We start from the raw sequence: 15496 nt of genomic DNA on the forward strand, positions 1-15496 counted from the left end.
CAAATGTTGAAAGTGAGACCTTTTAAAATGTCATGCCAAATATTGGCTCATTTTGGATATCATGAGAGCTACACATTCCAAAAATGTTGGGACAGGTAGCAATAAGAGGCCGGAAAAGTTAAATGTACATATAACGAACAGCTGGAGGACCAATTTGCAACTTATTAGGTCAATTGGCAACATGATTGGGTATAAAAAGAGCCTCTCAGAGTGGCAGAGTCTCTCAGAGTCAAGATGGGCAGAGGATCACCAATTCCCCCAATGCTGCGGTGAAAAATAGTGGAGCAATATCAGAAAGGAGTTTCTCAGAGAAAAACTGCAAAGAGTTTGAAGTTATCATCATCTACAGTGCATAAAATCATCCAAAGATTCAGAGATTCTAGAACAATCTCTGTGCGTAAGGGTCAAGGCCGGAAAATCATACTGGATGCCCGTGATCTTCAGGCCCTTAGACGGTACTGCATCACATACAGGAATGCTGCTGTAATGGAAATCACAACATGGGCTCAGGAATACTTCCAGAAAACATTGTCGGTGAACACAATCCACCGTGCCATTTGCCGTTGCCGGCTATAACTCTATAGGTCACAAAGAAGCCATTTCTAAACATGATCCAGAAGCGCAGGCGTTTTCTCTGGGCCAAGACTCATTTAAAATGGACTGTGGCAAAGTGGAAAACTGTTCTGTGGTCAGACGAATCAAAATTTGAAGTTCTTTTTGGAAAACTGGGATGCCATGTCATCCGGACTAAAGAGGACGAGGACAACCCACGTTGTTATCAGCGCTCAGTTCAGAAGCCTGCATCTCTGATGGTATGGGGTTGCATGAATGCGTGTAGCATGGACAGCTTACACATCTGGAAAGGCACCATCAATGCTGAAAGGTATATCCAAGTTCTAGAACAACATATGCTCCCATCCAGGCGTCGTCTCTTTCAGGGAAGAACTTGCATTTTCCAACATGACAATGCCAGACCACATACTGCATCAATTACAACATCATGGCTGTGTAGAAGAAGGGTCCGGGTACTGAAATGGCCAGCCTGCAGTCCAGATCTTTCACCCATAGAAAACATTTGGCACATCATAAAGAGGAAGATGCGACAAAGAAGACCTAAGACAGTTGAGGAACTAGAAGCCTGTATTAGACAAGAATGGGACAACATTCCTATTCCTAAACTTGAGCAACCTGTCTCCTCAGTCCCCAGACGTTTGCAGACTGTTATAAAAAGAAGAGGGGATGCCACACAGTGGTAAACATGGCCTTGTCCCAACTTTTTTGAGATGTGTTGATGCCATGAAATTTAAAATAAATTAATTTTTCCCTTAAAATTATACATTTTCTCAGTTTAAACATTTGATATGTCATCTATGTTGTATTCTGAATAAAATATTGAAATTTGAAACTTCCACATCATTGCATTCTGTTTTTATTAACAATTTGAACAGTGTCCCAACTTTTTTGGAATCGGGTTTGTAGTTTCAACTGAGCTGTGAGGTGTACATTTTAGTGATGTGAATTTAAATAACTTCATCTCAGTGAGAGGATATGGAGAGATAGCATCAAGTTAAAGGAACAGAAACTTATTTTGTGCAAGAGGAAGGTTCAACATTCATCTCATTTGTGCACATAGTTGCCCTAAGGGGAAAAAAACAGCCATATGATAATTTAAAGTTTAGTTTAAAACAAAAGTATTCTAGCTAACACTCAAATAGGATTATTGGGCTTATTTTATAGTCTAAATTAACAAATTATATGTATTGTAGATGCTTCATAAAAGGTATCAGGAACTATGATTGTCTCTTTTAGTTAGAATGAAACCAAATCTTTGAGAGGGGAGTGATTCCTCAGAGTGTTAGAAAGCTGTGCCGCTTATGTCTATATATCAGCAGACACACCTAATGCTACAGACATTACATCAGAACGAACGGCTTTCACAGAAACCACAGACTCAAGGAATCTCATACCGTAGTTATTCTGTGGGAGCTTGGTTTTCAGTAAAAGATTTTAAATTAAGTATGAAGTCACAAGTAATTTAATGGACCATAGAGATGAGCTTCAAAGGATAGCTCACTCCAAAATGAAATTTCTGTCATCAGTGTCATTCCAAATCTGTATGATTTTCTTTCTTCTGGTGAACTCAAAAAGAGATGTTAGACAGGTTGTTCACAAAGCTGTTTTGCATTAAATGAACGTCAATGGTGATCAAGAAGCATCATAAAAAATATCAAAAACTGATAAATGTTCAACATCAAAATTAATTGTCAAAACTGGCAAAACAATCACAATTTTGAAACTAGAAAGTCAGTTTCAATTATGTGAACGATTGCTTCAAAACATTAAGCCTAAAAAAAGTATCTACTGTATATGGTTTAAAAATCAGAATTTTTTTTTTTTTTTTTTGGATGCTTAAAGGTGCTGTAAGTTTTTGACTCTACTAAAGCATAAAAATACCATAATATGTGTGCAGATATTCAAGAAACATTTTAAGCTAACATACTTTTTTATCTGAAAAACAATGCTAGTCAGTTATTCTCCTTTGAAAATGTGCGTTCTAGATGGAATGTAGGTCTTTGTTTTGGTTTGGGAAACCCTTCCACTGCCAGTTTACCCAATTGTATTGTGGCATCCCAGGTTGCCAGTTGCCGGAAAACACAGCGTATTTCATTTAATTCATCGTCAAGTGCTCTCGCTCCTGTTGGTGCCTTCAATCTGTCAACCTGTGTGCTCAAGTCTGAGGAGGAGGGGTCGGGTGAAAAAAACCCTCTCCAGTATTTTGAATTTGGACTGCAATACCTAGTTCAACCAACTCAGTGTCAATCCTACATACAGCAACTTTAAATATGAATTTATATATATATATATATATATATATATGTGTATATGTGTGTGTGTGTGTGTGTGTGTGTGTGTGTGTGTGTGTGTATGTATATATGTATATATATATATATATATATATATATATATATATATATCAGATTTACGTTGTGAATATTCATATCTTTTGGGAAACACAGATTAAGTATACAATAAATCTAATATGGATTTTTAGCAAGCAGCATTTTTGATCAATGCAAACCACTAGGAAATAATTCAAAACTACTTGCTTTGAGAAAAACTTCTAATTAAGCTATTCGGTGTAGTGAGCATTTCAGAAATGCTGCAGGCATAGCCTGCTCTGCTTCTATTCAAGTCCAGGGGCCCGGGGCAGTTCTGCTGCGGGCATCTCCGGATCACTGGCCCTTTATGCTAATAAACATCAGTCAGACAGTCTCCCATAATTCACACTGCAGTTCACTGCATCAAGTCAAGTCCAAAGCAATAAAGTGTTCAAATGAGGATTGGAAAACTCTCATAAACCACTGTGTAAAGAAAACAAATCACCCGTAGAATATGTGATGCTTTTTACTCTGGTTTTTCTATCGATGTCAAGGCTGTTAATTTTACCTCAGGCTGGGGTGCGATGTCCCAAATATTCCAAACGCCCACTTTGTCTGACTCCTGCCCAGTCTGCTCCTCTAAATCCACCGCGCCTGGCTCCCTTCCGTTTATTGAATATGCACAAAGCACATGTCTAGCATGGCCAGGATCGTTTACTCCTTTTAAAGTCTCATTCGGGCTCAAATGACTGGGCCAGACTGGATTTAATCCCACTAAATATACATACAATACATGATACATACACACATGACAAAATATTGACACACACACAGCGTTACAGTACATAGTTTTGTTACAGATTTTGACTTTTGACGAAAATATCCCTTAAATTTAGTAAACATTTTGCAATGTTACATTCATAAAGTCGAATCAATTTATACTCCAAATAAAATGGAATCATTTAGTTGATGAAAATAACATTGAGGAGAAAGTTAAAAATGAAACCAAGTATTTAAACATTTTACACATTCATTTAAAAATGCATTACAATGAGAAGGCCTACACTATTTTAATAAAAAGTTGGGAATTCCAGTATTTTTGTTTATTTATATTTTAAATTGTGAATCAGTGTTATTATCTAAACTAAAACTACTGAGATTTTTGTTAATTGAAAGAGTCGAAAATAAAAGCTGAATTAAAGGGACACTCCACCCCAAAATGAAAATTTTGTCATTAATCACTTACCCCCATGTTGTTCCAAACCCATTAAAGCTCCGTTCATCTTTGGAACATATTTTAATATATTTTGGATGAAAACCGTGAGGCCTGTGACTGTCCCATAGACTGCCAAATAAATAACAGTGTCAAGGTCCATAAAAGGTATGAAAGTCGTCTTCAGAATACTCCATCTGACATCAGACGTGCAATCTGGGCTGTATGAAGCAACGGGAACACTTTTTGTAAGCGAAGAAAACAAAAATAATGACTTTATTCAACAATTCCTTTGTCAACAGTCTCCTCTGTGTCTCTCCTATCACCGTATGCTGCGTATGCTCCTCTGTATCATCTGTATCATGCGCTGTTTTCTTTCTAATCAAAGCTAAATACATGTAGAAACAGTGCATCCTTGTGGCACGGATGATACAGAAGAGTATACGCAGCATATCCTGTCACTTCATGTAACCCAGATTGCACGTCTGATGGCAGATGGAGTATTCTGACGATGACTTTTATACGTTTTATGGACCTTGACACTGTTATTTATTTGGCAGTCTATAGGACAGTCACAGGCCTCACGGTTTTCATCCAAAATATATTAAAATGTGTTCCGAAGACGAACGGAGCATTAATGGGTTTGGAACAACATGGGGGTAAGTGATTAATGACAAAATTTTCATTTTGGGGTGGAGTATCCCTTTAAAGTTGAAGCAATACTAACTGGAAATTAATAAAACTAAAACTAAAACTAAATGAAACCTTAATAGCAAAAAAAAAAAAAAAAAAAAAAAAAAATGAGAAAAGCATTTAAAATTTGTAAAAATGTAACTAAAATTAAAATGAAAACCAAAATTACAAAAAAAAAGCTCAAATATTTATAAAAACTATAATATTATATTAACATTACTAAAATAACAATGGTGTGAATGACTGTATCCCACTTTAAACTAACACAATAATTCAGGAGCCAAAAATATCACTTCTTGATTTGGACGAAACTTACATAAAATGGCATTTTTGCAACACAGAGAAGGTGAACAGTCTGATATATTATAGTTGTGACTCCTCTAATTCAAAGCAAGTTGAAAGGACGGCCCCTGACCCTGACACAGTCAGCCTGTGAATCGGGCACACAGTGCTACTATTATGCTTTTTTTATGTCTGTGTCCTCTGTTCTTCTACAACTGCCCTCCACATTTACCAGCCGAACACCAGGAGGCCTGTGCTGAAACAGCAAGAACCACGAGGCACAACACTGTAAAAGATGAAAGCCAACCAGCTGACTTCACACAAGCTGCTAAATCAACACCAGAGTGTCACAGCGGTGTGTCTCAGTAAGGTCCTGAATGAGGAGTGTTCAAGACTGTATTGTGAACATTAACCCTAATACTGTAGCTAGGAGTTTGCTTTCTCTTCTTTGTCTAATGTGGAGACATAAACTGGAAATACTATTCAGAATTGAATGGGTTTGCTGTTTACAACACACATTCCTGGTCTTAATGCAAACAATTCATCTGTGCATGTTTTTCCAAAAGAAATTCATGTTTTTGTAATCTTTTATCAAAGCTTGTAAACATCTTTTTTTTTCTGTTTTCCATCACACTGAGGACTAATGTATTAGTCCAGTTTAACTAGTTTAGTCATTCAGTTTAACTAACATCATTCATCCGTACATCCTAGTGCGTCCAATTCAGCAATTATTAATTGACATTTAATTTAAAAAAAGTAAACAAAATGGCCTATTTATTAATCTACAAAATGCATGAATAAATTTGCACTGAAGAATTCTTATCCCTTGAATAGTCTGAAAATGTACAATAAAAAATTACATAGTTGCATACAAATACCTTTTATGATACTGCCATCTGGTGGTTGTGTGCTGTTGACTTGTACACTTAAGTTACAATCATAATATAATGTCTAAATATACACCTACATTTATATAAAAAGTTAAATATTTTCCATAAATGTTTTAATCAACATTTGTCAAGTTTTAAAATAAAATAAATGGCCTCTTTGATTAAATCCCAAGATGTTCTTCCATCGTAATGAGCAACTTACAGTACAGTACAGTAATTGCAAGAACAATCTCCTAACAGCATAATGCAGTTATGTTCCTTACTCAAAGGCACAGTGAAGAATCTCTAATCAGAAGGAATGCCATATTAACTAAAAATAACAAACAAAAAAATCATGTAGAGATTCTGCGGCGCTTATATGAATTTCCAAATGAACACTGAGTTAATTAGACAAATACCTATATACAGTACATACTCATACAACAAAAGAGCCAAACAGTGAACCCAAAATCAGCAAGGAAGGCCACAGAATGTTGGGGTTATTTAAGACCTGCCTATTCCAACAAGAAGTGCTATCAAGAAGGGCAGGTTTCCCAATATAAACAGGATAAGCAGGACTGTTTCAGGTCTCGTCTAACAAAAACAAACACATTTTTATTTTAAAACATGAAAATTATATATATGTAGTTTGCTAAATTATCTACAGAATGAAATGTAAGCTCATATGTCTTCATGTTAGACTTACCGATCCGAAACTGCAAATCTCAGAATCTAAAATAAAATGAAAAAAAGGGTAAAATACACCATTTATGCATTCTATTAATATTTAATAAATTTCCAAAATCTTAATATATATATATATATATATATATATATATAAAAAAAAAAAACACACACACAAAAAAAAAAACTCACTCACATACATATATATATATACATATATATACAACATATATATATATACACACACACAGACATATATATGCTGTTCTTTTGAACTTTCTATTCATCAAAAAAAAAACTACAAATATACTGACATGTTTCAACATTGATGATAATAAGAAATGCTTCTTAAGCAGCAAATCATATTAGAATGATTTCTGAAGGATCATGTGACACTGAAAACTGAAGTGATTGCTGCTTAAAATTAAGCTTTGCCGTCACAGAAATGAATTTGATTTTGAAATATATTAAAATATTAAACAATTCTTTTAAATTATAATTATATTTCACAATATCACTGTTTTGACTGTATTTTATTAATTAAATAAAGCTTTTGTGAGGACTAGACACTTCTTTAAAAAAAAAAAAAATAATACCTTTTTTCTTGGCGCGCAAGTTAAGATCTTGAAGAAAATACATCAAAGCCTCCCAGGCAACAAAACCTCCCATAACTTTCAACATCCATCCATCCTCCTCATATTCTTCAAACAGTTCCAGACCAGTGAAAATTGCAGCAACTGTGTCACAGAATAAAAAGAGATACTGTTTTTCTTCTGAGGAAATTTAGACATCGATGATGATAATAAAGTTGCTGTCATACCTGCGAGGACTTTGATAGCTAAAGCAATGAAGAAATGGGCCCAGCTGAAAACAAATCTCCTGCAAAGAAAACCATCACATTAAAGTGATGCTTCCCCCTAATTTTTTTTTTCATTTCTTATTTGGTTAGGAGAAGTTTCTCTCACCGTTCATGTTGCGGCTCACATCGGAAAGCAGCAACTATGGGCTGAATAAGACTGAGGATATCACCAAACAGCCCAGGACAGGATGAGTTTATAAGACTGAGGATCATCACCAAACAGCCCAGGACAGGATGAGCCCCCTACACACACATTACAGAGATCTCCATTCAGGGTTTTTTTTGGACAGTAAGGATGAGGATCTTAATTAAAGAGCGAAGGTTAGGTTTAGACATCTGAAATTAAAGGTAAAGCACTGAATTACAGAGATATTTATATTTATATATTTTAATTTATGTGTGAATGTTTATAAATTATTAATGAAAAAAGAATATTCTGTCATTCCATTTTTTACATTAAATTATTAATGTTTTATTGTCAGTTATATTGCAATGCAGTTACAGCGAGAGGACAATTTTTTAGAGAAAAAAAGAATATTCTGTCATTCCATTTTTTACATTCTATTTATTGTCATTATATTGCTGTATAAAAAAACAGTATGAATGCAATGGCTGTGGCAGTGACTGACAGGGCCATCAGAAACACGTGGGCCTTTGGAACAAGATATAGCTTACCCCACTCCAATTATGTTGCTAGCTACGGCAGATGAGAGAAGGAACGTGGGCCTTTGGAACAAGATATAAACCATATGTAGCTATTTTTAACACATTTAACAGGTGCAACTTATTGTAGGTCTTTAACAACATTACATAATTAATTAAGATGAAACACACAATTTGAATGTACATTAGCTACATCCAGTCCAATCATTGATATTGCTGATATTGTGCTGAAATGTAAATTACTCGATATTATCTTTGTATTTATAGAACAGTTTATTATTATTGGGCTGTAATCTGTTAAATGTTGTATTATGCTAAAAGGTAGTTTATGACAAGTGATGTTCACATACCGTAACAAGTTTCTTATCTTATCTTGCTCACAATAACTGCACACATACTTATTACTGCAAAGCATTTATCAAAGAAATTTTCCCACTGTCATTCTGAAGAAACAGATATGTTGACATGACACATGTAATGCACATACAAATGAGCTGATGAGCTAGATAAAGTATATTTTTTAATGAAAAGTGTTTTTCAAATACATGTGAGCTGATGAGTTTGGTATTTTTGCCCATATGTTCTGTATTCTTGTTTTTTTTAAAAGTATTTTATAGTGTTTAAAAAAAAAAAAAAAAAAAAAAATAGAAACTCAAGAATCCACATTTTTACAGTCACATTTGAACGTACATTAGTGTCGCCAATTCCTTTGTCATTGAATGTGCTGTATGTGCTGATTAAATCTGTTATGTAGTTTATAGTGTAAAAAAACACAAAAGAAAATCAAGGCTCCACATTTTTACAGTCCATACACTTAAAAAATGTATGTTATACTTAAAAAATGTATGCATGCTCCTAGGTCATGGGTTTGATTGCATACATTTAAAAATTGTATACATTGCATGCAATAAAAACATTTGTCAAATGCATGTGTAAATTTGCATGCAATCTGAAACTGGGTTACTAAACCTGACTACAGCATATAAATGAATGGATCAGATGTTATCCTGCAGTCAGATTTGTGCAGTGTGAAGAGTGTAAAAACTGATTGCAACTTACCATAAACCAGAAATCTTTACCGCAGCAACCGTGGTCCTTGGCAACTCCCTTTAAATAGCGTGCTATGAGCATCCCTATGCTCCCCGTGAACATCCAGGAGATTAACATAAGGCAGCCTGGAACAGATCAGTATCATTAGGACCACAATAACGCTGATATGATGCTCTAATGTGGATCCAGATGCAGTCTTTCGTGATGTGCTCACCATGGGCTTTAACAATCGCTGGGAATTCTTCAGCACTTGTAATGACCTGGCTTGGATTCTGCAAATTAACCTTTGTACTACTGACATAATCATTTGTGTGGAACTGGATGTTACCTACAAATGAATGAAGATTCAGTCATCATTTACTCATGCTATTCCACTTTTTCTTCCAGAAAACACAAAAGGAGATCTCTTAAAGAATGTTCATGCTGCTCATTTGCAAAGAATAAAAGGATACAGTGACTAGGCACAGTCAAGCTTAAAAATAAAAATAAAAAACACCATAAAATCAGCGTTAAGAGTCCATACTTTCAGTGAACCATATTACATGTCTTCTGAAACCAGTCGATAGCTTTCTTGGAGGAATTTTTATTATTCACTGACAATCTTACCTTGTGTATATTAAAACTTTCTGAGCATTCTGCTAAACATCTTTATATGGGTTTGACAGTGGCAAAAGTGAAACACTTTCTTTCTAGTAAAGACCTTGAAATTGTAATCCATTCACTAATTTCCTCTCGATTGGATTACTGTAACTCTCTGTACATTGGCCTACCTCAATCTACACTGTCTCGGTTACAGATGGTTCAAAATACAGCAGCCAGATTGTTAACAGGAACAAAGAAAATTGATTATATCTCCACTGTCCTTGCCTCGTTGCATTGGCTATACATGTTGATTGATTTTAATACTTGGTTTTTAATCTCTATTTATGTCTCTTTTTCTTTTTTAAAATTCTGAAAGCACTATGGATCAACTACGGTTGTGTTAAACTTGTAAATAAAATTTGTCTTGCCCTCAGTTGTCCTCAGTGTGAAAAGATACGCAAATATGCAAAAGAAAATCAAAGAATTTGTGTAACAACCATTTTTTATATAACATAGATCCCCAGACCTTGACTGCTGGAGGGTCCGGCAGCAATCATGAGGTAGTACTCGCTAGTGGACGTTGCTCTACTTCCCATGCTAATGGCATTACGGGAAGTAAAAGAACAATTGATATTTCCATTCGTCAACGCTTTTTTGATATCAGTCACATTCACCTGTAAACATATAGAATATGTGTGAGTGATGACATCTAATCACATAACAGGTAGAAATGGTGGCACACTAGAGGAAAGTACCAGTGGGAGAATAGTTGGAGCAGTTTTTCCTGTGGAAAAAGCGTGTTGCACTTGGAGGTTGCCGCTGCTGTCCTTACCACAGATGTAGATGTCGTCATTGCCCTGAAAACACACACATAAAAAAGTCTCATCTCAATGATGTCTCATTGTTCCTGGGAAAACAAAATCGTGTGGAATGTATAATTAGTCATTGCTGACAGAGGTAGGTCTCCAGATAAGACTCAGCCCAGTTCAGCGCATGTAGATCTCATGTTTCAGGAAAAATGTAATGTGTACGATGCCCACTTGGATGTCCAGGCCAACACAGAGTCTGTGGAACACCATCACTCTCTACACATTCCCAGAGGTGGGTAGGGTACACAAAAACTGTACTCAGGTACTTATAGAAATATTTACTCAAGTAAAAATAAAAGTAATAGAATAGTTACTTAAGTAAGAGTAAAAAAGTATTGGATAAAAAAAGCTACTCAAGTAGTTAGTTACTAGTCACTTTGCATCATATACTGTATATCTATAGTATATTTTTATTTAGATATATAGATACAATTTATGTAATGTGTGTGTGTGTGTGTGTGTGTGTGTGTGTGTGTGTGTGTGTGTATATATATGTATATATATATATATACATATACATATACATATACATATACATATATATATATATAGACACATATTTATACATATATATATATTTTTTTTTTTTTTCACCCGCCTTTAAGTCAGTCTTCAGTGTAACATAATCCTTCAAAAATCATTCATATGTTTTTTTTTTTTGATTTATGTTCTTCAAAGAATCCTAAACAAAATGTCACAGGTTCCAAAAAATATTAAGCATCAAAACTGTTTCCAGTGCTGGTAATAAATCAATATATTAGAATGATCTCTGAAGGATCAAATGACTCTGAAAACTGGAGTAACAGCTGATGAAAATTCTTCATGCCGGGAACATGGTAGGGTGACCAGACGTCCCCGTTTTCCAGGGACAGTCCCTGTTTTTGGTGTCCTGTCCCCAGAAATGTCCCTGTTTTACAGCACATTCAAAACAACCCACAAATACACTGGAAAAGCCCGACCAATTTAGCCAGCTGGCTATCATATGATTGGGATTATTTTCACCAGCAGAGGGCGCTGCGAGCTGATTACTTGGTCGCAAGCCGCTACTGTAGCCATCTATTATTATCGGTTATCAAAAGAGACAGCGTTATATACATATTAAAATAAAGTTTGTGTGCAGTGTATAACAAGACATGTAGGTTGCGGGATTGTTTTGCAAAAAATAGGTCCATTAAACATTGCTGAAACTTCCGTCGTCACATCTATGAAATCTCTGACATGAATAATATAATAAACTAATCAATTACACTTGCACAATTACATTTTAAAAAGCACATACTTAGTAGTCAATATGAGCCTAAAATGCAAAATATTAACCCTGATTAGGTATAGAAAAGATCCATTTCCAGAAGCATATGTTTATAAACATAAAATTTGAAAGGTTGTGTATGTACACACAGTTATGAAAATGTTAAATACCGTTAGAAAATTACATATATGTTGTTTTATTTATCAAATGTTATCCTATTTATTGTTTTATTGCCAATGTGTTTTTTTTTTTTTTTTACAATACTAGCCTACTGTTTTGAGATGTTTGCTATTTGCAGGGGTGTAAAATACTTAAGTAATTTTACTGGATTTAGATTACTGTACTTAAGTATTATTTTTGGGGTATTTGTACTTTATTCATGTAAAATGTAAACTGATTACTTGTACTTTTACTTGATTACATTTCAGAAGATAAAAACTGTAGCCTACTTGTTAAATTTTATTTCAACCTAAGAAGTACTCATACATTTTTTGCATTTTTATTTTATCTCATGCACATTAAATATGGTAAACAGAAACTCAAAAGTGCCTTTGATGTGCAAGAACCAGTGAGGTTTGTTTTCATGCATCAAGCACACACATTTCAGCTTCAGTTATAACTTTAACCAGGAAAATTTCTGGCATCAAAAGTCTGCTATCAAATCTGAGGAAGCATCACTCAAACTGATTCGTGAACCAGTTCACTGGTTTGCTAACTGGTTTGATCAAGATTTTGAACAGAACTGATTCAAAAGAATGAATCATTTGCGAACTCAAGTAAATGTAACAAAGTAAATGTAACTCGTTACTATCCTCCTCTGTACATTCCCCATGTTATGTAGGCTTGTATATTCAATATTTTTAGACAAAATTAGTAAGAAAAGACCTGCTGATATCTCACCATTTCCTGGTCATCTGAAAACCCAATGGCGAGATATCCACTGGCCTGGCCAAACATTTCAATCCTCATTTCTGATTGGTTAGATGATGTCTGAACTGCCATGAAGTAACACCCTGTGTCGGCAGTTGGGTCACAGTTGCTGGGCTGACTGAAGCAGACTTTGGTTTTCCCACAATCAGGATTTGATGAAGCCTGAAATCAACAGAGCAATTTCTTGCTGAATATAAAACAAGATACAGTACAAAGAGATAGATAATTAGTTTTCCTAGTTTTCATGTTTGTTTAGGTTTAAAATAAAAGCTAGACTTACAGTCGGGGTATTTGGGGTTGCAGGAGAAGTTCCTGTACCATTATATGCCACAGTAGAGCTCTTGACACCAACCCAAAAGGTAGAAAAACCTTTCGCAAATGTGGCTCTGAAACAACACCAAATGTTCCATTACAAATCACACCGATAAATATAAAAATAATAAAAATGAAAAATAAATATAAGTGTCAATTCAAATGATAAACAACACACTTAAGACATATTAAAAATTATACCTGAATTCTATATCCCCAAGCTGTCCAGATGTAGGGGCTGTCCATTTAGCTTGAATTGAACTTTTTTTATGGTCTGATGTGTGAGAGACTGCTCTATTCTGAATAATATAAATAATAATACAATATAAAAATGGGTCAATTACTGAAAGTTAGCCAATGCTATTTTAATAACAATAATAAAAACAGCTACACCAATGTCATCCTATACTAGCTTATCAGCGAAATGGATATGAAATAACATATATAAAAATACAATTATATAAGTAGCCTCAAGTGTACCACTTTACCTGTAGATAATATGGCATAATATAATATAGTATAATATAATATATTTGTTTGTGTTTCTTATGCACCAAACACTATGTAAATAGCCTAATTTAGAAAAACTCACAGCAGCTCCATTGCAGGAGAGGAGCTGCGCATTACTGTCCGTCACAGTAAAAGTGCCGATGGGAGTAGTAGATCCGACTCCACGTGCTTGTAACATAAACCCTTCAAACTGATCTCCTGATTGGCTGTTTAACAATACTGAGAAAGAAGAAACATACTGTACATTTCAGATTACCGTCAATAGTGACTCAACATAATCTGATTATAAATTATAAATTATAAATAGTATAGTGTTGCGTAGTATAGTATATTATATATAGTAACAAATGCATTACATTACATTTAGTAACAGTACTTAAGCAGTTATAACATAATAGCAACTAATTTATTAATTTTATAATAATACTGTATAGTATAATAAGTTATTAATTTTATTTTAATGGTAACCTACAAATTTATTATATTGTATTCATTTGTTAACATTAATGCATTAGCTAACATTAATTAACAATATGAGCAAAATATTTAAGTTAACAAAATGAAATCTTATTGTAAACTGTTTAAATATATATTTTTAATTATTATTATTATTATTTTATTGACTGTCTCTAAAATACTTCATTCTGATTAGTAAATCTGCGCATTCCGTATTCAGATTTTTTTTTGTAGTGACAACTGACCTTGATTGTATAAGTGACCTTTCATCTGGAAAAAAACTGTCTCTCTGCATTTTCTTTAATTAGTCAGAAATTTTGCATAACGGTTCATCGTTTTATACTGTAGTACAAACTACCAAGTTTACAGAACTTCTCAAGTTTTGTCTACATTCTAGAACTGCAACTTCATGAGGTAAAAATAGCCGAACTTTTACTCCCTAAACTGCTATGAAAGCTGTTTTCAAAGCAAAGTAGTAGCAGAATCAGCCTAACCTGTGATTTGATCTCCCTCTTTAAAGGTGGTCTTGTCGGCAGTGATGCTGAACGGAGCAGTGCTGCTCTGAGCGCTGTTAGACCCGTGATTAGGCGTCATAGATCCACACACTTCGCTGACACGTCCGTGACCGTAACAGTGCACGACCCCGACACAGCAAAGCAGAACGTACAGAAACATCTGTGGAGATTTACAAACTCACTATAAGTAACGATATCGGTGAACAGCGAGGGGGAAGTAAAGAGAGAAGACACAAAATCTTGTTAAAAACAACCTTTCGAGGGAAAATTCGGTGGTTGCTCCTGCAACAACGGTTGTGGCTTTGTTTTGGCTGAAACTATTGGTGTTGGTGTGCGCGCGCTAAATAAAGTCGATTCTCTGCTATAATTTGTATTGTGTTTTGTGGTTTGTGTTCGGGTTTAAAGTTAAAAGTGATGCTGTAATGCCTTAGTGGGCGATCACGAGATCTCATAGGCTACGCAAGCTGTCTGCGGTGTTTTTTTTTTTGTTTTTTTTTTACAGTGTTGTGTTAGTAGCACTGATTTCGATTATGATGTTTGTTTCGTTTTTTTTTTAAATTTATTGTACTTATGTTAAAACAATAAATAAATCTGCTTTCAGGTGCTTTTAATCTAAACAACTTAAGCCTGTCAATAAAATATGAATCATGATTAATCTCAAGATTTCTCATAACTAGGTTGTTTTAAGTTTTAAAAGTGGGAAACGCACATAAAAACAACAATTATTATTAATAAAAGATTTCATGGTTTAAAAGATTGGGTAAACTGTGAAAAATTGTGAAACTCATTTATCACAATGAAAAATTGTAAATTTCTCCTTTAAATTAACTCTTGTTTATTGTGCAGAATTGATATATGTATATGTTTGCAACTCCTAAAGA

The 15496-nt window shown here is 34.4% G+C and overlaps 1 protein-coding gene across 1 annotated transcript; it reads right to left on the minus strand.

Annotated features, from left to right (window-relative positions):
* Nucleotides 1-6053: 6053 nt before the first annotated feature.
* On the minus strand, nucleotides 6054-14955 carry LOC109052251 (putative ferric-chelate reductase 1). The gene is made up of 16 exons (XM_042714549.1): nucleotides 14870-14955; nucleotides 14595-14775; nucleotides 13727-13863; nucleotides 13336-13433; nucleotides 13103-13208; nucleotides 12793-12984; nucleotides 10530-10631; nucleotides 10301-10448; nucleotides 9407-9520; nucleotides 9202-9317; nucleotides 8063-8131; nucleotides 7586-7722; nucleotides 7441-7499; nucleotides 7217-7357; nucleotides 6643-6668; nucleotides 6054-6530 (listed from the first exon to the last, which is right to left on the minus strand). The coding sequence occupies exons 2-16, from the start codon at nucleotides 14773-14775 to the stop codon at nucleotides 6441-6443; spliced, it is 1716 nt and encodes a 571-aa protein (XP_042570483.1). The 5' UTR covers nucleotides 14870-14955; the 3' UTR covers nucleotides 6054-6440.
* Nucleotides 14956-15496: the final 541 nt, after the last annotated feature.

The sequence above is a fragment of the Cyprinus carpio genome, chromosome A24, assembly GCF_018340385.1.
Source record: "Cyprinus carpio isolate SPL01 chromosome A24, ASM1834038v1, whole genome shotgun sequence".
NCBI lineage: Eukaryota > Metazoa > Chordata > Actinopteri > Cypriniformes > Cyprinidae > Cyprinus > Cyprinus carpio.